The sequence below is a fragment of the Bos mutus genome, chromosome 11 (genome assembly GCF_027580195.1).
Source record: "Bos mutus isolate GX-2022 chromosome 11, NWIPB_WYAK_1.1, whole genome shotgun sequence".
In the NCBI taxonomy this organism is placed as follows: domain Eukaryota; kingdom Metazoa; phylum Chordata; class Mammalia; order Artiodactyla; family Bovidae; genus Bos; species Bos mutus.
In genome coordinates, this window is record NC_091627.1 from 60,493,008 (window position 1) to 60,518,708 (window position 25,701).

The 25,701-nt window shown below is 43.8% G+C and overlaps 1 protein-coding gene across 1 annotated transcript in view; it reads right to left on the reverse strand.

The window, feature by feature from the left end:
- Nucleotides 1–6,511: 6,511 nt before the first annotated feature.
- The window catches only part of TTL (tubulin tyrosine ligase), a 36,485-nt gene continuing 17,295 nt past the window's right edge, over nucleotides 6,512–25,701 (reverse strand). The window contains exons 4-7 of the mRNA XM_005889979.3: nucleotides 24,422–24,557; nucleotides 22,513–22,782; nucleotides 17,225–17,368; nucleotides 6,512–10,183 (exon numbers count right to left, since the gene is read on the reverse strand). Of these exons, the coding sequence (XP_005890041.3) occupies nucleotides 10,069–10,183; nucleotides 17,225–17,368; nucleotides 22,513–22,782; nucleotides 24,422–24,557 (665 nt within the window). The 3' untranslated portion in view covers nucleotides 6,512–10,068. The remainder of the gene's footprint in view (nucleotides 10,184–17,224; nucleotides 17,369–22,512; nucleotides 22,783–24,421; nucleotides 24,558–25,701) is intronic.

The following is a 25,701-nucleotide window of genomic DNA, read 5'->3' on the forward strand; positions in this document are numbered from 1 at the left end:
GGCGGAGAGTGGTGTTCAATGATTTTCTTCTCTTTCCTTGACCACTTTGCGATTCAATATTCTCGGGATGACAGCCAATCAGGGTTCTGGCTTCAAGGAAAAAGCAGTTGGGCACCAAACCGACTGCTCTCTGCCCAACTGTGAAGTCGGGAAGGTTCATCACTGGGACTGTCTAGCGGTGGTCCTCCCCGCATTAGCCCCTCCCCGCGTCGTCTAGACTCGAGTCTTGAGCAGGAGCCGGCGACTTGTGTGCAGGCGGGCGTCCTAGCCCTAAGATCCTTTAGTTATTTAGTCGCTAAGTCATGTTCAACTCCTTGCGACCCCATGAACTCTAGCCCGCTAGGCTCCTCTGTCCATGGGATTGCCCGGGCAAGAACACTGGAGTGGGTTGCCATTCCCTTCTCCAGGGGATCTTCCCCAACCCAGGGATCCGGGGATCTTAGTTCCCTGACCAGGGATCAAACCTGTGCCCCCTGCAGTGGAAATGCAGACTCTTAACCACTGGACCTCCAGGGATCCTTTGAGTCTCTAAATCCTATACTCCATTCACCTCCCCAGAAAACAGTTTATCGGAGACTGTCTGCAGCTGTCTTTCAGCGTAATCTTTCCTGTGTATGTGCGTTTAACAGCTCTATTGTGTACTGCGTTATAACACACAATAAACTACACCCATTTAAAGGGTACGCGTTGGTAAGTCTTGACCTAGGTGTATACACCCTGGGCTTCCGTGATGAAGCTATCATCACAATTAAGATAATGAATTCATTCACCACTTAGAGAAATGTCCACCTGACCCAATTCCACCTTTACCTAGGTCAGGTGGTAATTCTCATTCCTATATCAATTAAAAAAAAATCTTCTGTTTCTTTATGTTTACACCATCAAATCTCCAAAGATGTGTGCAGTTGTGACCTAAATTCTGCCTTCTTTTCCTTTACAGCGACTGCTCCTTTTAAGAAAAACTGTCTTCCTCTATTCCCTCTCCCTTGTTCAGGAAGGCAGGAGAATGAGGGGATTATGACAGGTGCAATCATTTCCATCAACATACAAACTTGCTGGAAAAGCTGTTAGACAAAAAACAACTCACTGATCTCTTTCTTGTCCCCTCTAGAACACAGATCTTAAAAAGGTTGATCATCATTCCTGTCTCTCTACTGCTTTCAAGTTTCATCCATGTCTCAGCATATTTAATTCTTCATTCTTTTCACAGCTGATTAAGAACTCATTGTATGGAGACCCATTTTGTTAATCTGTTCACCTGTTGATGGACATTTGGATTGTTTCCGCCTTTGACTATTTGGAGTAATGCTGCTAGAAACATCCATGCGCAAGTTTTTGTACAGACATATGTTTTCAATTCTCTTGGGTACTACAGCTGTTTATGGGACATATGGTAACTAACTTTTTGAGGTACTGCCAATTTTTTTCCAAAAGCAGCTGTACAATTTTACATTCCCACTAGCAATGTATGAGGGTTTCACTTTCTCCTGTCTTCACCAGTATTTACCCTCTGTGTTTTAAAAATTATATCCACCTAAGTACATGTGAGGTAGTATCCGTGATTTCTGTATTTCTCTAATGACTAGTGATATTGAGCACATTTTCATGTGTTACTGACCACTTGCATATTTTCTTTGGAGAAATGTCTGTTTAGATACTTGGTCCATTTTTCAGTCTCTTTTTAGGTCTATTCAGCATTTATCTTCTTAAGTTAGTTTCATTAGTTTAAATGTCTTTCTAGGAATATACCCATGGTATCTAATTTGCTGGCCTACAGTTGTTCATAGGATTCCCCTATAATCCTTTTATTTGTAGTAATATCCCTCTTTCACTCCTTATTTTAGTAATCTGAGTTCTTTATATTTTTTCTTCACCAGTCTAGCTAAAGATTTCTCAATTTTGTTGATCTTTTTTGAAGCGCCAACTTTTGGACTCATTGATTTTATCTATTGTTTTTCTATTCTCTAATTCATTTATTTCCACACACCTTTATTGTTTCTTTCTACTCCCTTTGAATTTAGATTATTCTTCTAATTTCCTAAGATGGGAGGTTAGGTTATTGATTTGAGATCTTTCTTAAAAATAGTCATTTAAAGATATAAAATTTCCTTTAGGCATGGCTTTAACTGCACCTCAGAAGTTTTGATATGTTGTGTTTTCATTTTCATTTATCTCAAAGTTCTTTCTATTTTCCCTTCTTTCTTCAATCCATTGGCTATTTAGGACTCTGCTTTATAATATTCATAGATTTGTGATTTTCCCAGATTTGTTAATGGTTTCTAGTTTTATTTCATTGTGGTCAGAGAACATATGTAGTATTATTTCAATAATTCAATGAGGCTTTATGGTGTACCATATGGTTTATTCCTGAGAATGTTCCATGTGTACTTGAAAAAAATGTATATTTGCTATACAAATATATTAACTATATAGTTGGGTAGAGTGTTCTATAATACTTGTTAGATCTGGCTAGTTTATATTGTTTTTCATTTCATTGTTGATCTTCTAGACATTATTGAAAATGGGAGATTGAAAACTCCAACTCTTGTTATTGAATATCTATTTCTGTCTTCAGTCCTGCCATTTCTTGCCTCATGTATCTTGGGACACTTTTGTTAGGTGCATGTGTTTATAATTGTTGTATCTCCTGATGGACTGATCTTTTTATTATTATAAAATCTCCTTCTTTGCCTGTAGTGACAATTTTTTTCTTAAAGCCTATTATGTCTAATATTTGTATGGCCATCTAAGCTGTCTCTGAGTTACTGTTTGCATGGTATATTTTTTCTCATACCTTCACCTCTTGTGTGTTTGAATCTAAAGACCATCTCTTGTAGCTAGCATAGAGCTGGATTGTGGTTGTTTTGGTTTTTTACCCATTTTGCCAGTCTCTGCCTTTTAATTGGAGTCTTTAATCTATTTGCATTTAATGAAATTACTGATAAGATAGGAATTTATGTCTACATTTTGCTATTTGCTTTGTATATGCCTCCTACCTCCCCCCATTCCTTCATTACTGCCTTTTCTTTTGTTAAATATTTTCTAGTGTAATATTTTCCACTAGGGCTTCTCTGGTGGCTCAGATGGTAAGGAATCCGTCTGCAGTGTGGGAGACCTGGGTTCGATCCCTGGGTTGGGAAGATACCCTGGAGGAGGGCATGGCGACCCATTCTAGTATTCTTGCCTGGAGAATCCCCATGGACAGAGGAGCCTGGTGGGCTACAGTCCATGGGGTCACAAAGGGGCGGACACGACTGAGTGACTAAGCAGCACAGTGTAATATTTTAGTTCCCATGTCCCTTTTTACTATATAAAGTCATTTTCTTAGTGGTTAATGTGTCTTGGGGTGGATCTCTTTGAATCTATTCTATTTCGAGTTCATTGAACCTCTTGAATGCATTTTAATGGTTTTCATCAAAGAGGGAACGCTTTTGGCCACTTCTTCTTCCAGTACGTTTTCTGCCACCCTCTCTCTCGCCTTTCTTCTAGGATTCCTGTTATATCTATGTTGGTGTACATATATACTTCTGGAGCCTGTTCATTTTTTCCTCATTCTTTTTTCTTTCTATTCCTCAGACTAGATGACCTCACCTGAATTCAGATTCACTGATTTCTTCTTCTTTTGCCAGCTCAAACCTGCTTTTGAACACCTCTATTAAATTTTTCATTTGCTTTATCATACTTTCCAATGCCAAAATTTCTACTTTGCTTTATTCAGAAAACAATTTCTATTTCTTTAATGATATTGTGTCTTTGGTGACACATCATTCTCTCTCTTATTTCTTTAAACATATTTTAAATAGCTGAATTAAAGTGTTTATGTAGTTAAGTTCAATGCCTGCACTTCTTCAGGGATGATTCCTATTGACTGTTCCCTCTGTGGGGCATGCTTTCTTTTTCTTTGCATGTCCCATAACTTGTGATGAAAATGTTGATAATACTATGGGGCAATTTTGGAAAACTACTGTTCCCTCCTCAGGGTTTATCATTTTTTTTTTAGTGACTTTCCTGAACTAATTCTGTCAAGCCTGTATTTTTTGATGTATGGCCACTGAAGTGTCTGCTCTATTAGCTTAGTGGTCAACTAATGATTATACAGAGATTTCCTTAGACCCTCGGGACAAGTACATCTCCCAGTCTTTGGCACAGGACTGTGTGTGTATGTTTGTGTGTGTATGAAAGGTATGCCTTCATGCTCAGGCAGGCAGTTTACATCCCTGCCTTAGTCTTCACTTCCTGCTTGTGAATATCCTTCTAGTCAGACAGAGGTGAAGGCTGAGAGAATTCAATTCTCCTCTGGGCACATACACAGCCTATACTTGTATTTTTAGGAATATACTGACATTTTTCAAAACTTATGAACATCTCATTCCCTATCTTTCCCTTCTAAGTTTTTTGTTGTTCTTCCAGCTGTTAAAACCATCTCAGCAAGTTGAGGTGTTAAACAGTTGGTGCTGATTATTTTTAACAAATGCACCCAGGGATAGGCTGCTCACAGTGGGCACACTCTAAGACAGATCAAATAAAATAAACTCCAAGATGAGGACTTATAGGAAACTGCCAGTCAGGCCAAATAAGAACACCTCATTAGGAATGGAGCTTTGGGTGAGCTCAGCATCATTCTGTACCCTGTAATGGCTGCTAGGCTGCTGGGGTTTCACCATGACTCTGGGGCTCTTGGTTTCCAAGGCTATCACAGAGATGATATAAAGATGTGATATAAAGATGATATCACAGAGATGATATAAGGGAGATGAAAATGGGACAAGTTAAAACATCACCAAACTTGCTGTTCTTATCAATATGCAAACATTTTTCTTTAATAAATGCTTCCTGGATTGTTGCAAGCTTTTGGCTAATTTGCCACTGTTCTCATTGCTTTTATGCAAGATGGGATTTTCAGAGGCTCTTACTCTACTATTCCCCCTGATGTCTTCACCTGTGAATTTTGAAAAGGAATTTTGATTGTAGCAATCTTCAAGTTGTGCCACCAAGTATCCCATGGACAGGGACTCATTTTCCTTTGTCTTTAGGGATGCTTTGGGGAAAACCTCTTTAGAGTATTACTGGAACTTTTAGGCCATGGGAGAGTATCAGTTTAAGGGGAAGGGGCAGCTACTAACAGCAAATGGGACCAGACTCTTAAAGAAGTCCTTTGAACCTGTCCACTTTCAGGATTCTAAGTAGCCACCTGCCTGGGTCCATGCATGTCTACTGATCTCTGCACCCTACCCGTGCAGTCCCCACTGAATCCAGTGGGTATGTGTCATGTCACATCAGAAACTTGTTTGGAGTGGGGTGTTTAAGCCAAGGTTTCTGGTGTGAAAGCTAGAGTTCAAAGCATCCAGCCTCAGTTGGATGACTTGTCCACAAGTTACAAGTTTAATTTCAGTTTACATAACTGAAGCCCTTTCTAGGCATGTGACTAAGGGTCTGAGGTGAGACCAGTAGGTACTGATATGGTGGTGGTGGTTTAGTTGCTAAACTGTGTCCAATTCTTGTGACACAATCGTCCAGGCTAAGCCTCGACAATAGTCCAGGCTAAGCCTGGACTTAGCCTGCCAGGCTCCTCTGTCCATGGGATTCTTCAGGTAAGAATACTGGAGTGGGTTGCCATTCCCTTCTTCAGGGGATCTTCCTGACCCAGGAATCAAACCCAGGTCTCTTGCATTGCAGGCAGATTCTTTACTAACTGAGCTACAAGGGAAGCCCCTAGGATATGCCTGCTGGTATTTATATGGCCTTAGTAAAGTCTTAAGAAGGACTTCTTGGACTTCTGGCTAATTGGAGAAGGAGCCTCACTTTAAAGCACACAATCTGCAGCATGATTCAGATAATACACGTCATGTAAAACATGATGGGCTAGATTTTGGTAGCTGAAATTGTTTCAGTGCATCATCCTGGAGCAGCTCACAGTTTTAAAGGACAAGTCTATTGGCTTACATACCAACATTCTTAGGTCAACAAACAATGGCCATGTATGTGCTTATTTTTGCATGGCCCATGAGCTAAGTTTTGTTTTTTTAATATTTTTTAAGAGTTAAGGAAAAAAAGAATATGCAAGAGAGAACCAGTTGGGCTTGCAAAGCTTAGAATATTTACTACCTAGCCCTTTATCGGCGAAGGCAATGGCACCCCACTCCAGTACTCTTGCCTGGAAAATCCCATGGACGGAGGAGCCTGGTAGGCTGCAGTCCATGGGGTCGCTAAGAGTCGGGCACGACTGAGCAACTTCACTTTCACTTTTCACTTTCATGCATTGGAGAAGGAAATGGCAACCCATTCCAGTGTTCTTGCCTGGAGAATCCCAGGGACGGGGGAGCCTGATGGGCTGCCGTCTATGGGGTTGCACAGAGTCGGACATGACTGAAGCAACTTAGCAGCAGCAGCCCTTTATAGAAAAAGTCTGCCTGCCTCTAGTTTAACAGAATCACGAATTCCAATAACCAGGCATATCGGAGGACAGTCAACACCCACAGTAAGATGAGAGAACCAAAGGGGACAAAAACACTTGAATACGATTCCTTTAATGCTCCAGGCATTCAAACATTCATAGAATTGCCTTGTTTCAGAAGTCATTTCCTCTTAGGTACAGATTCTGTGTCCAGGAGCAGAGACAGTTTTCTCCACGGCACCCACTAGTGCTGTGGGGACCCACTCCAGCACTTTGTCTTCTCTGGTAGAGTTCCCACGACCCATGGCAAGGCTGGATGCACCCCTGCTTGACACAACCTCCACTTAAGGAAACACCCTTTGTAGGGTTACCACAGCTTGTGGGTCCGTCCGCTTCCAGCACAACCAGACATCCCAAGTCTGGGACCATCACCCTGAGGCGCTCGTGAAACACCACATTAGCTGGTTAAGTCCACCAGCACCTGCTCCACTATAACAGACAGACACTGAGGCACTTTCATGTCCTGGGGAAACAGAGTTTACAGTCATTATAGGAGTCCAGTGAGACAGAAGGGGCTTTCCTCTCAATAATTCATTTGTAACCCTAACACATATTTAGCAGATTTATAAATTCATGTCTGGTTACATTTGACAACAAGGCTTCACTAAGTAGATGAAAGCAGATTTAAGTAGATGAAAGCACGGCTGAGTTTCCAAAGGCTATGACGGGGAGCGGAGAGAGAGAACTTGTTTGGATGGAATACGCTGTATATCACGTCAGCATCTGGTCATCCTTAAATGCCTGGCCTTCCAAAAGGAATTTTCAAAAAATCTCTAACCCTTATTGGATTCTTCCAAGGTAATAATGTTATCTGTCCTTCCTTCTCCAGCAGTGGTTCGAGGCATCTCAATCCATCTGACGCCTGAGGTTCAAACCTAACAGGCCAGGGGTCAGGGAGGATGGAGGTGTGGACACCAACATTCTTTAAAGCTTCCCCAGTGACTCCAGCAAATTATCGGCATCGAGAACCTTGGTTCTCAGGGTTCTCCAGCTGTCCTAATCTCATGTGTCCTCACTGAATGCCCTTGAGGTAGTCCCTGGATCAGGCAACAAGTTCTTCCACAAGATAAGAAACTAAGGCACAGAGGTTCATGGGTTTCTCTGATGATGTGCAGCCAATGAGTCAAGACTGAAATTAACATCTCCCAAATAACACCACCACCTCCTTCCCTAGCAACTGGCGACATGAACACAGACTACACAGATGAAGACTGACTGGGGGCGAGGCATGACCATCTGTGCCACGGATATCACTGAAGGGTATGGAAGAGTTTCTGTGCCAGCTGCTCTCCCTGATCAGACATAAATGCACAAAACAGATACTTATTTGAAACCACATGAGGAATGAAGCATAATTTCCTCTTTAAAGCCTTCCCTTACATATATTGCTATCAATTCTGTTTTCTTAGAAAATCCATCAAAATCCACAGACTTCCTAACACCTGGATTCTTAGTTGTCACTGAAAGAGACACTGGAAAATTCCCAAATGTCCCTGTAATTTAGGTCCAAAAGATCATTACAAATCTGCATTTGCTTGTGACGGGACTACAAAATTCTCCCTGCTTTTTTTTCCTCTTGTTTTTTGGCTGCACTGGGCAGCATGCAGGATCTTAGTTCCCCAACCAGGGATTGAACCTGAGCCCCCTCTAGTGCAAGTGTGGGGTCTTAACCACTGAACGGCCAGGGAAGTCCCAAAAACCTCCCTACTTGTCCCATCACAGGCCCACACAGACTTCCCAAGCCCCAGAACCCTATACTTTCTCCATGGGTGCGCACCTGCCCACAATCTACTCAGAATCTCCCCAAACACTAACCCATCAGCTGCTCTGGGCCTCTAGGATTCCAGTAACACTTGTTTTATTTTGCTCTGGATGAAAACTTCATCATCTATATATTCTGGGTAACCACTGGCATGTTTATTTTTTAATTCCAAACTGCAGGGTGAGCCCAGCCGGCTGGGCCTTCCTCCACTTCACTGAGACACAGTACGTTCACATCCCACACCCACTGCTGCATCCATGAAATCATTGCCATCATACCTTTTTTTACCATCAGCTCCCACATCTCATCATATTTGAGGTTGCTTTTTCTTTGCTTTGTAAAAAAAGTCTCCCCTGGCAGCAGAACTCTTTTCTGATGACAAGTGGAGATGAATGAGGGAGGGCACATGTGCTAGAGAGTAGGCTCGCACCGCATCTCCCCCACCCCCCATCTCCCCATCCCCCAACCCGGCCCAAGGTCCTGGGGTGGAGGGTGCATGCCTGTTCAGCGGGTCTGCGGGGATCCCCATGCACTGTGCACTCAGCTCACACTGGACACAAGTGGCATGTGGGGGCTCCTTCTTGCTAGCGACGTGGCCTCCCGGAAAGTCTGTAGAATATTCATCCAAGCCGTGGGTAGTAGAAACTACACCTAAGGGGACACTGCTAACATTTGCTGATTGACAGGGTGCCATGTGCCGCTCTGAAACTACACCTTTTCCATTTCAAGAGATTCCCTCATTCGGGTGAGACACACACTGATCCACAGCCTCTCCCGGACGTTGAGAGGAACAAGGAGACGAAAAATCTTCCCTGGAACAAAACCTAACCTTCCAACTCCTGAAGAAGGTGTTGAAGGAGCAAGAAAAACAAAATGGGGAAGAGCCCCCTGGGGTGGGGTGGGGGGAGGGGAATTCTCCTCTCCTGGAGAGCATTCTAACAAAAGTTAAATCCTCCAAAAAATGAACAAAAGGGAACCTGTCCAAAGGGCATGTAGAATTCTGGTTAAAACAAGGAGATTTGAGAATCACCATAATCGTCATATTTCAAAGACCCACCCCACCACCCACACACACCCAGCTATTATGTAAAGCAAGACATCGTGTTTTTTCTCTCTCATGCTTATTGAATGCTTATGGGTTCACAGCAAACTTTGCTGCTTGGTTTCTAAAACATGCAGAGAGCAGACTGAGAGCAGCGTTCGGCGTCCAGTCCACGCCAGCCCGGACCGGTGACCGGCCAGACACCATCAGGATCGGGGTGAGCACGCCCCCTGGCGGCGAGGCGGCGCCCGCACAGCCAGGCCCCAGGGACAGACGGTGAGCAGACGGTTGGGGGAATGACTGGGACGAGCTGGGGGGACCCATCGCCCACCTCCTGAGTGGTCTCACATCCCGTCCCCACCCCAGACCGGAGGCTGCACCTGGGCACAGAGCTAAGGCACTAACGCAGCAGTGGACAGTCACCAACCAGGTCTGACGGCTGCCACCCCTGGGCGGGAGAGGCGCTGCTGCTCAGAGCGCTGCCTTAGGATATAATTCAGATCTTTTCAAAGAATGAGAGCGTAAAGTAAGTACATCCCTGTTTTTGCCCCTTAAAAGAATATCTGGCTCTCCCGTCTGAGAAATGTGCTGCAGTTTTCAAATCTCCGTAGCAGGGCTGAGAGCTCCACCCGGGGACCTCTGGGCAACCAATCACCCCTGGGGGAAGCTCCTTTGTTTTCTCCCAGCACATATCTCCGAGTTGCCTCTCTTCTTCCCTTTTGGCTTGACAGCAATTCAGACACATCTCCTTCCCCTGGGGCAGGGCCCCCCGCGTGCTTCTTCTGAGGCATCTCTGCGCACCTCCCTGGGTCACAGCTTGATGAAGGTGGCCGGCTGGGGGGGCTGCTGTTCCGCGTCCGGGGGTGGGAAGACGCTGGCAATGGCTATGTCCACGATGCCCTGGCACAGCTCTGCATAAAGCTTCCTGAAATGGGTTCGGAGATCTATTATTGAGGATGCATATCAAAGTGCAGGTGAGAAAATCAAAGGTGGTTTTTAAAAAATTAGGATTGTTTAGTTGCTAGGTCCTATCCAATTCTCTTCCAACTCCATGGACTATAGCCAGCCAGGCTCCTCTGTCCATGGGATTTCCCAGGCAAGAATACTGGAGTGGGTTGCTATTTCATTCTCCAGGGGATCTTCCTGACCCAGGGATTGAACCCGAGTCTCTGGTGTCTCCTGCATTGGCAGCTGGATTCTTTACCACTGCACCACCTGGGAAGCTCTTTTACCAGAATCTGCCCCAAAATTCCACCTGGTATTTATAAGACACGTGTCAGCTGTCCATACAAATACTGCAGGAAGTACTACTGCATGAAGATAAAGCATCCACTCAATGGATATTTCTGGAAGGTCTTGCAGGTGAAGAGACAAGGCAACATCTACTCTAACTAACTGCAGGGAAGACAGGCAATTCCAAAGAGAACAGGGCCATCTTGCCTGTCTGTGGAGGGGTACACATGCAGACACAGGCTCTCCCCAAGGAAAGCACCCACGTGGTGTGGTTGAGGGGCCTTTAAGGAAGACTCCTCAGAGTAATAGCTCAGCTGAGACCTGAAGAATGAGTGACATCGGACAGAGAATGGATGACAGGGCAGAAAAGAGGAGGAAGGAGAGGGGAGTCAGACACAGAGAACGAGAGTGATAAGATCATCAGTACCATTTTTCTAGAGGCCACAAATATGTGTTAATATACAATATTTCTGTCTGTTTCTGACTGACTTCACTCTGTATGACATTCTCTAGTTCCATCCATGTCTCTACAAATGATAAAATTCTGTTCCTTTTTAGGGCTGAGTAATATTCCACTGTATACACACACCACACCTTCTTTGTCTAGTCCTCTCATTTGGAAAGCAGAAATAGAGAGACAGATGTAGAAACAAATGTATGGACATCAAAGCGGGAAGGGATAGTGGGATGAACTGAGAGACTGGGATTGATACATATATACTATGCATTAATATAAAATAGATAACTAATGAGAACTTACTGCATAGCACAAGGAACGCTACTCAATGCTCTGTGGTGAGCTAAATGGGAAGGAACTCTAAAAAAGATGGCATATATGTATAAGTATAGTTGATTCGTGGACTTCCCTGGTGGCTCAGATAGTAAAGAATCTGCCTGCATTGCAGGAGACTCAGGTTTGATCCCTGGGTTGGAAAGATCCCCTGAAGAAGGGAATGGCTACCCTCTCCCGTATTCTTGCCTGAAGAATCCCATGGACAAAGGAGCCTGACGGACTACAGTCCATGGGGTCACAAAGAGTCGGACAGGACCAAGTGACAAACACTTCCATAGCTAATTCACTTTGTTGTACAGCTGATTCACTTTGTTGTAGAGCAACTATACTCCAATAAAAATTAAAGATAATAAAAAAGAACGAGGGTGAGATACAGAGACAAAGGAGGGGAGGGAGAAAGAGAGAGGAGGGTGAGAGAGAGGAAGGGCCATGCAAATATAGGGAGGGGCACCCACCAAGGAGACAGAACTCAGGAAACCTGGGAAAGGGGACCATCGCAGTGTGAGGCAGGGGACAAGGTGGGGCCTGACATCACGTGCTGGCACCTGGACTTCAGCCAGAGGCCAAGGAACCACCAAAGCCAAGGAGGAAAACCTCCCATCCAGAGCTATAAGGAGGCCCTCAAATTCCACACCCTCTTGTTCCCTACAGGATTTTTGTCTGCTTCACATAGAGTGTATGAGGCGAGCTCTTTTGGGACTGGCTCCAACACAGGGAGGGCTTCCCAGGTGGTGCTAGTGGTAAAGAACCTACCTGCCAATGTAGGAGATATAAGAGATTCAGGTTTGATCCCTGGGTCAGGAAGATCTCCTGGAGGAGGACATGGCAACCCACTCCAGTATTTTTGCCTGGAGAACCCCATGGACAGAGGAGCCTGTTGGGCTACAGTCCATGGGGTTGCAAAGAGTTGGACATGACTGAAGCAACTTAGCACAAACTCATGTCAACACAGGGAAAAACCAGAGACATATGGTTCAAAGAGAAAACCCACATCTGAGACGATGCTCTGGGCCAGATGTGCCTATTTGATATGTGCCTAACTTGCTCAGGACTGCTGGGATACAGGTGACACGAGTCTAGGCCAGCCCAACCTGGAGGAACAGAGATCTTCACTGTCCTGACTTCCTGAAGATGCTATCTCCCAATCTCCACCAGGTGGGAAATCTTCACAACCAAATTCCGGTCCCTCCTGATCCAGTGGCAAATCTCTGCTATTATCCTCATCATAGAAACTTTCTCCCACCCCTCATCCCCTTCTACTGCCCTAGAGGCTGGAATTGCTATGTCCTAACCTTTTGTAAGGCCCTCTGGGAAAAGAGCTCGTGCAAAGCCATGCTTCTGTTGTCTGTCTTGGTAAGCCCTAACTGCCGGCTGACCTTCGTTTCTCCTGTGAGATGTCTGCTCTTTCCCATCTCCCCTCCCCCCATCCCCCAGCCCCTGCTTCTTCTGTCTACATGGATCAAGCCCCATGGTCAAGGCTACACCACTCAACCTTCCCCTTCTGAAGGGACAATGATCAGGAGGCCTGCACGGGAGGGATGGTAGCTTGGGTCTTAGTAGTCTTGGGTCTTGGCAAGTCACCAAGAGCCAAAACCATTGAAACAGACAGTGTTTGGTGTTCCATGAAGCGTGTCATTAGCCACCTTGGGAAAGATTTTCTGAAGGGGATGTTGGGAGCTGGGGGAGAGGACACAGCTTCAACCTCGTCAAGTCAACTAACGACTTCGGTATTTCCGGCATAGGAGGTGCCCAATATACAAGCAAGTGTGGGTTTTTGAACATCCTGCTGTGTTCATACAGCAAGACAAGTAAGTCCTGTTTTAACACCTGCACAACAATGGAAACTGAGCTTCCTGAATAAAGACTTTCCTTTGACTACGCCATTGTATCATCATCTCTATCAACTGTCTTCCCCATTTGTCCTTTAGGAAGCAAGGATAAAGGCATTTGAAAGTTTATTTCCTTCAAGGACTTCCCTGGTGGTCCAGTGGTTAAGACTTTGCCTTCCAATGCAGAGGGCACAGGTTTGATCCATGGTCGGGGAACTAAGATTCTGCGCCCCGCCACCCCCCCCCCGCCCCCGCCAAAATAAAAAATCAGGAAAAATCATATATCATTGTTGTATTAAAAAAAAAGTTTACTTCCTTCAGCATAAGAACAGAACCCATACACCTCATGGTGTGGCCTCGGTCCCTTGGGGCTTTCCAAGCCACCTCATAGTAAGCCCCCCATTCCAAGAGCTCTCCCTACTCAAAATTATACACCTAAAAGATAGAAGAGCTTCCCTTGTGGCTCGGTGGTATAGAATCCACCTGCAATGCAGAAGACCTGGGTTCGATTGCTGGGCCAGGAAGGTCCCCTGGAGAAGTGGTTGGCTACCCACTCTAGTATTCTTCCCTGGAGAATCCCATGGACAGAGGAGCCTGGAGAGCTACAGTACATGGGGTTGCAGAGTCGGATACGACTGAGTAACTAACACTTTCACTTCAGTTCTTCTAGAAGATAGAATCTGTTTCTTTTCTATGACAGCAACTATAACTCAAAATAATTCATACAATAATTAACTGGGCAGTGTCTGGCTCACTCCTCCAGTGGACTCTTTAAGGATGCTCATTTTTACATGTTTCTCAAAACCCCACTCTTCTGTTAGACTCCACTGCTCTCATCAGGACTCTGAGCAAAGGGGATCCAGCAGATGGGAAGTAGCTTGGAGGCGCTAGTGAGATGGAGTCAGAGAAGACAGCAAACCCTGATGCCCAGTGGCTTATCACTAGAGGCCTCTGTCAGGCTCCAGCATGACCAGATCCTGCAGAGCATCTCAGCAAGCAAGTGAGCCTTCGCCAGTGTGTGGATGCCACTGATGGAAAAAGAGGTCAAGGATATTACTCATCACTCCAAGTGAACTGAGAAATTGCTGTTTCTCTGCCCTCTCTAGCCTTCAATCCTTACATGAATAAAAGAGGCAGATCCACCTTTTCCTATCCAGAGACTAGAGGTCAACCCTTGAGCCAAAGCTGGAGGCAGAATTGACCAGGCCTGATGGACAGAACCTTGGCGGTCCTGGAAAGGGGGAGGCTGGGTCTTAGTTGGGTTTCTGGCTCAGGATCCCAAAAGAGGGGAGTTGGACATTCACTGAGATGGGCAGCTCTGGGGTGGGACGCCCAATGGACATCCACACAGCTCCTCGCAGGATGCCAGGAAGACAGGTGCAGACACTGGCCTGGGACTCAGGGATACAATGTAATTGGCTGGCTTTAAAATCCAGGAGTGCAAGATGGACTTGGCTGGAGACCTGGAAAGAGCAGTTTCTGTGAGGGTGGATGGAAGTCAGCCTGGAGTGGACCACAGTGTGGATGGGGACTGAGGAAGAGGAGATAGTGTGTGCAGATGTGGCTTCTCCAGATGTGTGGCTGTGGGCATTTCCCTGGTGGTCCAGGGTTTAAGACTGTGCTTCCATTGCAAGGGGTGCAGGTTCGATCCTGAGTCGGGAAACTAATAAGATCCTACACGCCATGCAGAGTGGCCAAAAAAAAAAAGCAAGTGTGGCTGTGAAGGGGGCAGGGAGGGAGTGGTCAGGGGAGCAGGACAGGGCATCAGAGGAGGGCCTGTTTTTTTCCTTTTGGCCTCACTGCACAGCGGGCGTGTGGGATCTTAGTTCCCTGGCTCGGGACTGAGCTTGTGCCCTCTGTATAAGAGGCATGGAGTCTTAACCACTGGACCACCAGGGAAGTCCAAGAGGGCTCTTTGTAATCACTGGGGAAATCTGCTGGGTACCACATGCTGGTGGGAAGTATTCAGCAAAGAGGTAGCTGAGCACAGCATCCTCATCCTGCCCTCCTGCCTGGAGGGAGGGAACTGCATCAGAGCACAAGGAGGGACGTACTGCTGACAGGAAGGACGGAGAAGGCGGGCACCCCTAAGGATGTGATGAAGGGGGAATGTGAAACGTTCCATACCCCTCCACCCCAGCCCCCTTCACTCTCCTCCTCCTCCAGATCTCAGTCCCAAGCATCACCTCCCAAGGGGATCTTGTGCTCAATATTATTATCTTCTAACATCTTTCACTCTATGATAGCGTGTGTCCAGTCTGTCATCTATATTTGTCTTGTCCTTGATCCTTCCCAGTCCCCCTCTACAAAGGGTGGGGCCTAGGTCTCTTGGTACAAAGGCTGAGACCCAGAGCCCAGTCTGGGGCCTGGCAGGTGACAGGGACCTAACAAGTACGGTTAGCTGCCGGCACGGATGAAGCTGCAACCTTTGAGGATGAAGTGCGAATGACTCCTTTACATGGAAGGTTTCCCATAGGTAGACCCCAACTCACCTATACCCTCACCTTTTCTTACCCCACAACACTCACACCATGCTGTAGCCAGACTCCTCCCAGGAGGACTGGAAGCTCCCTGAGGGCAGGGTCTGTTCATTTGTACATCTCCCCTAGAGCCTGGCCCAGAGCAAGGTGCGGCTGGAGGCTGGGTCCCTTTCCCCTTGGCACAGGTGACTCTCTCCTTTTCCAACCCAGCTTCAGCTCCACCATGTCCATGGCACCTTCTCAGACCACCTCCTGTCCAGGGAGCCCCTGAAATGCTTGCTCATCACTATCTCCCCAGCTCACGGGACCTGCTGACCCCATCACCTTGCCACACAAGAGGGTCTCGGCTGCTACTACTGGCTTTGTTTGGAATTTTGACCGTATCCCCCACCCACCTCAGCACAGGCTAAATGCTCAGCTCATATGGGAAGGAGATGGAAAAGGGAATGACTCAACAAGGCCCCCTGCTGGCCAGGGTCCAACCAAAGCACTACCATCACTGGAACATCCTCCTTGACATCATTCAAAGGGTCTACACTAGAACACCCAGTAATGGGCTTCCCAGGTGGGTGCTAGTGGTAAAGAACCCACCTGCCAATGCAGGAGACCCAAGAGACATGGGTTCGATTCCTGGTCTGGGAAGATCCCCTGGAGAATCCCATGGGCAGAGGAACCTAGTGGGCTGTTGGACATGCTGAAGGACTTATCAAGCACACATGCATATTCTTGGACACCCCTGAAATGGGAGCTCACACTGTGTCAAGACAGACTACCCCACCCGTGGAACCAAATTCCCACTTGTTAAAATCCAGTGGGGGTAGTTGCATTTTTAGTTTTTTAAGGAACCTTCATACTGTTCTCCATGCTGGCTGCAGTAATTTACATTCCAAACAACAGTGCTACAGGATTCCCTTTCCTCCACACCCTCTCCAGCACTTATTGTTTATACACTTTTTGATGATGGCCATTCTAACCCGTGTGAGGTGATACCTCATTCAAAAAGACACAGGCATCCCAGTGTTCACTGCACCACTATTTACAATAGCCAGGACATGAAAGCAACCTAGATGTCTATCGACAGATAAATGGATAAAGAAGGTGTGGCATATATACAGTAGACTGTATTACTCAGCCATAAAAAGGAATGAAATTGGTTCACTTGTAGAGACATGGATGGACCTAGAGTCTGTCATACAGAGTGAAGTCAGAAAGAGAAAAACAAATACCACACATTAAGGCATATATGTGGAATCTAGAAAAGTGGAACAGACGAATCTATTTGTAGGGTAGGACAAATGCAGATGTAGAGAATGAACCTGTGGACACATGAGGGAAGGGGAGGGTGAGACACACGGGAAGATTAGCACTGATACACATATACACTATCAAGTGTAAAACAGCTAGCTAGCAGGAAGCTGCTATATAGCACAGTGAGCTCAGCTGGGTGCTCTGTGATGACCTAGAGGGGTGGGATGAGGGGGTAGGAGGGAGGTTCAAGAGGGCGGGGATATATTATACATGTAGCTGATTCACTTCGTTGTACAGCAGAAACTAACACAACATTGTAAAGTAACTATACCCCAATAAAAACACGCACACACAAAAAACCCCCCAGTGGTGTTCAGACTTACTGAGCACAAGCAGGGGCGCCGTTGACTTCGATAAGCCAGACCTTCAGCTCCTCGTCCACCATGAAGTCAAAGCCGAAGAGCTGAAAGCTCTGGTAAGGGAGGTGCTTGGTGCTGATGGCGGGCTCCACGCTCATGAGGCAGCTCCTGCGGGGCACAGGGAAGAGCTTGCTGAGGATGGGGTGGTCTGGGCGGCAAGACCAGGGGAGCGGTGCTTGGATGATTTTACATCCAATGTGCCGATGAAAACTGGCTTTGGCTTAATTCTCTCTTTTAAATGTATTACCAATAGATTATTCAAGGCGATGCAACTTGTTAGAAAACTCTGCCATCACCCTTATTCTGACAAGTAGTGGCTGCTTTCCCAGCAAGCGCTGAGTCATCACGGTCCCTTTAAATGTGGATTCCCCCAACGGGTGGGCTGCTACCACATTTGCTGATAATAAACAAAACACTTCTATATATATTTGCCATATTAAAAAAAATGGCCCACCATTTTGTGACACAGAATTTGCAAGGAGAAGGCTGATCTCATTCATTTCTTTCACAAGCTCCAGTTTGCTGCTTTTAGTTAAAAGCCTTATATGCTGAAACAAGATATTGAAATATGGGACTGTTATTAGGATCAACGACTGTTTGCAAAAATTAGAAGATTTTAGTGACAAGGAAGAGTTGAAAGTGAATCTTAGAAACCATGATGAAACAGTACATGAAGCCTGAGGTCATGCTGCCGAAGCCAAAATCTCAGACAAATTTTTTAACCTCTTTAAACCAAGTGTTGACATCACTGTCTGTGAAACTGGGGTAAAAATAACACATATTCCCAGTGCTGAGATGGTTCAATGATATAATTACCTAAGGAACTTGTCATAGCTCCTGGAAGCTGGGAGGCATCTAATGAATGTTGTTACTAGTGAACAAGTATATTTTATTAATTTATCATTAATTTTGGATAGTCATGAATCTATTACTTATGAATGAAAAAGAACTCTTATCCAGTACATCCAGTACATCTTATCCAGTACATCCCAGAAAGTCTATGCCATTTCTATTTTATAAAACTCTTCCCTGGTTTTTCCCTCAACTGGATGTTGGGGCAAAATATTTATTTTAGTAAACACAGTATGTCAGGATGACTCTAAGAATATCAGGGACATCTCTTCTTCTACTCAAGCTGTATATTTAGAAGGAAAAAGATGTGTCTTATAAGGAGGTTTTGGCTTATGACTTTAAAGAAGAACTGGGGCTTCCCTGATGGTCCAGGCAGGAGTTAAGAATCTGCTCGCCAATGCAATGGACACGGGTTCAACCCCTGGGCTGGGAAGATGCCACATGCTGCAGGGCAACCATGCCGGTGTACCACAACCACTGAGCACGCTCTGCAACAAGAGAAGCCACCACAATGAGAGGCCTGGCACTTCAAAGAAGAGTAGCCCCTGCTCACCCCAACTAGAGAAAAGTCCACATAACAATGAAGATTCAGCACAGCCAAAAATAAATAAATAAATCTTAAAATAAATAATAAACAACAAAAGAATTGAGGCGTTTGTGAACTTGGAATCACGGTCTTGCTTCCCCAGCCTCCCTCCACCAGTCCCCTACCCTAAATCATCAGTTTCCTTCTTTTTTTCTACGAAGGGGAAAAGCTTTCTATAGATGTGTTCAAACCTTTAAAAATCATTTTGACAGTTATTTAAGAACCAGTTGGAATAAAATTTCTTCTCCCATTCACCTCTAACCTCCAAGTTGCTTTTATTTTATAAAACTCTGCCCTGATTTTTCTCTCAACTAGATGTTGGGGCAAAATATTTATCTTAGTAAACACAGTATGTCAGGATGACTCTAAGGATATCAGAGACAGCTGTCCTTCTGCTCAGCTGTATATGTAGAAGGAAAAAGATGTGTCTTATAAGTAGGTTTTGGCTTATGACTTTAAAGAAGAACTGGGGCTTCTGTATTCTGCATTTTCTGTATTTCATCTTTATGAGAGAATACTCTTGACTTCTGTAATTAAAATGCCCTTTACAATATTATAATTAAGAAAAAATTTAAAATTTAATGGATTCTCATGATAAAAAGTTTATTACATTTAAAAATTTTTCTTAAATAAAAAAACAATACTAAAGGATAAAGGATAAAAAGTGAAAGAAACATTACACTCCAGCACTTATAGGAAAAATCAGAAGTCAGAACCAAATCAAAACAAAATATTTTTTATTTGTTGGAAGTTCAAGTTAATAAATCACTTTAGAAGAATTTTTTAAAAATATAGTGTTTCTAATTTTTTTTTTAGCTGGAGTAGGAAGTCTGGGGGATGTTAGCTGGGGGAAAAAAAAAAAGAACATGAGATCCAGGAGGAGCATTTATAGCACTTGAGTAGGAGCACTGTCTGAGTGGCACAGAACAATGGGAAGGAGGGGGATAGCAAACATCAAATACATCTTTTGCCTAAAATAGGAATTCTTTCTTCAGTATATTTGATTTATCTGGTGTCAGAATTCTAAGCACATATAATCCCTGAAGAAATGGAACTCTCAGCCTTGTAATTATTCTGCTGGACTCTATGTAAGAATTATTATTGTTATTTTTATTGTTTAGTTGCTCAGTTGTGTCTGACTCTTTGTGACCCCATGGACTGTAGCCCGCCAGGTTCCTCTGTCCATGGGGATTCTCCAGGTAAGAATAATGGAGTGGGTTGCCATTTTCTTCTCCAGGGGATATTCCCAACCCAGGGATTAAACCCCATGCATCCCCTGCGTTGGCAGGCAGATTCTTTACCACTGAGCCATCAGGGAAGCCCAGTGTAAGAACACATTAAGGAAAAAGGTTCAGTCATCATGACAGGGTGGCAGCAACAGGGCGGATAAAACAGACCACAGAACAGAATAGAGATCCCACGAATAGATTCTCGCATAGATGGCCACCTGATTTATAACAGAAAGGGACACCAAAACGTGCTGCGGAAGGGACAGTCATATGTACAGGTGAGCCTGGGTCAACAGGATATATTTCTAGAAAAACACGACACTTAACATAAAACAATTCAGAGAGATTACAGGTCTAATATATGAGAGAAAACCCAGAGGTCCATCAAATCCAGAAAGGATAAACCATGGAGCATTCACACAATGGAATATGACACAGAAACAATATTGAAAAAATCGGAACACAAAGCAAGAATTACAGTATAATTCCACTTATATAAAGTTTAAGAACAAGCAACAGGAATCTATGGTGATAAAAGTCAGAGAGTGGCTATCTCTGGCAGAGAGTATATATTTTGAGGGAGTTCAAGGGTATCTTTTAGGATGCCTTAAATGTTTTATATCCTGACTTGCATTATGACTAGATGAATGTATGCATAATTTAAAATTCACTAGATTTTTACCATATATGTACATTTTTCCAAATAATGTATTACTTAGCTTTGCTTGTTTTTCAATTTATATGAACAGGGCCAGTTCATAATTTTTTGCTTGACATTATATTTGGGTAACTCTAGTGATAAAATCCTTCAGGAATAAGGAGAAACCAAGACATTCTAAGATGATGGAAAAGCAAGAGGACTTATGACTAGCAGAACTGCTCTAAAAGAAATGCTGAAGTCTGAAGGGACATGAAACTTGGAATTTTAGGGCTGAAGCAAGAGCAAAGGAATGTTTCCCTCTTTTGTATTTAAAGTGGGTTTCTTGTAAACAGGATACAGTTTGGTCTTTTTTTAATCCAACAAGATAATCTGTTACATATTAGGTTTATGTACATCATAACCCCTGGATGTTAACCATTAAAACAAACAAACAAAGATACAAAGAGATACAGCCAGATACTCAACGGAACTCTAAAAAAGTTCAAACAATTCAGAAGAAGGCAAGAAACAAGGAAATGAAAAAAAAAAAACAAAAAAGAGGGGACAAATGGACAATGAATGATAACATGGTAGATGTAAATTGCATCAAGCCAGTAGTTACTTAAAATTTGAATGGTATAAACACAACGATTGAAAAACGGATGATTCACTGGATTAAAAGCAAAACAAAACAAAATCCAATGACATGTCTATCAGAAGCCCATTTTAATTATACAGTAGAGAGGAAGAGTAAAGGGATGAAAAGATACAAATTATTAATCAAAAGCTGGAGTGACTATATTAATATCAGACAAAACAGACTTCAAAATAAGAAATATTACCAGAGATAAAGACAGGAACTACATAATGATAAAGAGGTCAATTCTTCCCAAAGAAATAACAATTCTAAATGTATATGCACCTGACAACAGATCTTCAAAATATACAAAGCAAAAAACAAATAAAACTAAAAGGAGACATAGACAGGTCCATAATTATACTTGGAGACTTCCAAAGTTTTACCTCTCAATAATGGACAGAACAAGTAGAACAGAAAATCAGCAAGAATACAAAAGACTTGAATGACCCTACCAACTGCCTTCCCCTAATGGGCATTTATACAACACCCTACTCAACTACAGCAGGATAAACATTATTTTTAGTACACGTGGAACATTCACTAAGATGGACCATATTAAGAAAAAATTTTAAATAAGTAAAGATAGACCATATCCTGGACCATGAAACAAACTTTAACAAAGTTAAAACCATACAGAGTATGTTCTCTGACCATAATGAAATGAAAATTCCTTGAGAATCCCAAATATTTGGGAATTCAGCAAAAATTGCTAAATAACACACAAGTCAAAGATGAAGTCACAAGGGAAACTAGAAGGCATTTTAATAAAATGAAAACAAAAACATGATGGCAAAATCTGTGGGATGCAGCTAACGAGCTCTTATAGGAAAGCTGATGGCATTAACTGCTTATATTTTTAAAAAAATGAAATATCTCAAATCAGTGATCTGACCTTATACTTTAAGGAAACTAGAAAAAGAAGAGAAAAGCAAACCCCTCAAAAGCAGAAGAATAAAAATAATAAAGAACATGAAGAAACTGAAAACAAAAATGACAGAGAAAATCTTAAAGCCAAATGCTGACTTTTAGAAGAGATTAATAAAACTGATAAGCCTCTACCCAATCTGCCCAAGTGCAAGAGAGAAGATATAAATTACCAACATAAGGTAATCGAAGGATTAAGCATAAGGATTTTAAAAAGCTTCATCACCACAGATCATATAGATATTAAAAGGATAATAAAGGGATATAACAAATAACTTTCGTCCTTAAATTAGACAAGTGAAATGGAACAATTCCTTGAAAGGCACAAACTCCCAAAGCTCCTTCAAGACACATTTAACCAAAAGAGAAAGGATTAGTTACCTGATTATATGTTTGATTTGTAGTAAGATACTACTTTCCAGGGTGATGTTCAAAGCACTTGTTAGGTACTGATTGAACGCCTCAAAGAACATTTCGTTCCCTTCTTCATACTTCCCATAGTTCTTTGAGTACTCCTTCTGAATGCAGTGATTGGTCAAGTGGCAGGTTTTATCTTGGAAATTATCCATATGATATGGTTCTGAAGCAGTCCGAAGGACACCCTCTCTATAGAGGTAGATATTAAACTGATGATCCACCAAGACCCAGCTTCTGCAAAGTCAAAAAAAAAAACACTATTTTATTCAAGTTATCCAAAGCTTCTCCATGTTCTATTTATCATCCCCACACCTTGACTATTCTGGGAGGAAACAGAGGAAGGAGGTAGTTTCTAAAATTATACGAGGTTACAAACTTCCCTGGTGATCCAGTGGTTAAGAAGCCGCCTTGCAATGCAGGGGACGCAGGTTTGATCCCTGGTCGGAGAGCTAAGATCTCACATGCCGTGGGGCAACTGAGCCTGCACACCACAACTAGAGAGAAGCCCATGCGCTGCAAGGAAGACCCAGTGCATCCAAAAATAAATAAACAAACATTAAAATAAATAAATAAAATTATATGAGGCAAGCCATGACAATTAGCCAAAAGAGCGAATTATCACGTGATGAGGCAAAGAAAACATTTCACCATAACTGACAAGGAGACTTTGGTCCATTCAAAAGATACAGTATTTTGAAGAGATCTGAGCGGGCTGGTTTTTGCAGTTAATATGAAACCCCCAGTTGCCAAGTTTGCTCGTTTAGTAATCTTAAGAAGACTGTTCCCACTGAAGCTGGTCTGATCAGGCTGGTGTTTGAGAAGCAGTAAGTCAAAGTGAAGGCATGAAGGTGAGAGAGTCCTGGTTGGGTGATGACAGCAAGGCCCAGAGCAAGCTGGGGCCAGGGCCATTCAGCTTTTGAAAGTACCCACAACCTCTTTCTCCTTGCCATGTCCTTTCTTGGAAACATAAAGTCCAAAACCCTAAGGTGTGTTAACAGAGGGAGGACACAGCCTTTAGCAGGGTCATGTGATCTGCTGTGTCTGACTATGTGTTCCGTGTATATCTCTTTGCTTCTTTCATAAGCAAGCCCCACACACTGATGCCCTTCCTTTTGGATCCACTAGTCATTTCCAGTAAAAAGAATATTAAAGGGACTTCCCCGGTGGACCAGTGGTTTAGAATCCCACCAACGCAGGAACATGGGTTCAATCCCTGGTCTGGGAAGATCTCACACGCCATGGGGCAACTAAGCCCATGTGCCACAACTACTGACGCCCAAAAGCCCTAGAACTGGAGCCTCTTGTGCTCCACAAGAGAGGCCACTGCAGTGAGAAGCCTGCGCACCACAACTCGAGACAACTAGAGAAAGGCTGTGTGCAGCAACAAAGACCCAGTACAGCCATAAATAGATAGTTTTTAAAAGAGAGAATACTAAAAGAAAAAGAGAGAGAGGAAATTCATCATCTTAGTAACATTTTATAGAGAGACAAGAGAAAGAGTGAAAGAAAAACAGAAAATGAAGTTAGAAACTCAGTCCCATTCAGCCACTCAAATTGAAAGTGCTAGTCACTCAGTCGTATCCAACTCTGTGCGACCCCATGGACTGTAGCCTGCCAAACTCCTCTGTCCATGGAATTCTCCAGGCGGAATAGTGGAGTGGGTTGCCATTCCCTTCTCCAGGGGATCTTCCCCACCCAGGGATCAATGCACTGCAGGAAGATTCTTCACTGTCTGAGCCACCAGGGAAGCCCAACTTGGGTGACACTGAATGCAGTCCAATACTTTCTCACACTCCAGATCACACTGCTCACCACACATGATTGCATTTTTCCCAGATTCGAAAAACAAAAACTCCAGACGTGGATGCGTTACCGGATGTCAAACTTGCGATGACCAGGCTCCAGGAGCAGCGGGCGCTCCAGGTATTTCTGGATCACGTGCACCTGGCCTTGGTTGTCTATGAAATCCAACAGTTCTGTAGCGTCTGAGGAGATGAGGATGCCTTCACCTAACAGGGCAAAAGCAAAGCCAGATCAGTCCAGTTCATCCCAAGAGGAAAAAGAAAACTCTCCGCAAAGCCAGAAGGGAAATGCTGACAGCAGGAAAAAGCCGACAGGAGGCTGCTATTGGCCAGCTCACTTTTCTTCTCCATCCCTTCCCTCCTTCCATCTCTCACTCTTCTGTCTCCCTACAAAAGCACCTGCATTATCCAATCCCACTCTCTATTTACGTAGGATTGTAAACACCATCATGGCAGGCTACAACCATGAAATTTCATTTTGATGGATATTCAAAATCTGAGCGCTCTGAATACAGGCCACTACTCTTGGTCACTGGTGTCACGATAAAGGTTGTGTGTTGCTTATAACCAATAAACCCACTGGAAACACTATATTTTACAGAAACATCAGTAAGGTTACGGCATGAAGACAAATGTAATAGAACATTCTTGCAGCACTGTAATAGAAAACACTGGATACATTCAAAGTGTCCATCAACTGAGAGATAATCATACTGAGTGAAGTCAGTCAGACAGAAAAAGACAAATATCATAGGATACCACTAATATGTGAAATTAAAAAAAAAAGGTGCAAATGAACTTATTTGCAAAACAGAAATAGAGTCACAGATGTAGAAAACAATCTTATGGTTACCAGGGGTGAAAGGGGAGGGGGATAAACTGGGAGATTGGGATTTACCTGTACATACTCCTACATATTGGAAGAAGCACAAGCTGGAATGAAGACTGCCAGGAGAAATATCAATAACCTCAGATATGCAGATGACACCGCCCTTATGGCAGAAAGTGAAGAGGAACTAAAGAGCCTCTTCATGAAAGTGCAAGAGGAGAGTGAAAAAGTTGGCTTAAAGCTAAACATTCAGAAAACTAAGATCATGGCATCTGGTCCATTCTAAAGGAGATCAGTCCTGGGTGTTCATTGGAAGGACTGATGCTAAAGCTGAAACTCCAATACTTTGGCCACCTCATGCGAAGAGTTGACTCATTGGAAAAGACCCTGATGCTGGGAGGGATTGGGGGCAGGAGAAGGGGATGACAGAGGATGAGATGGCTGGATGGCATCACCAACTCAATGCATATGAGTTTGAGTAAACTCCGGGAGTTGGTGATGAACAGGGAGGCCTGGTGTGCT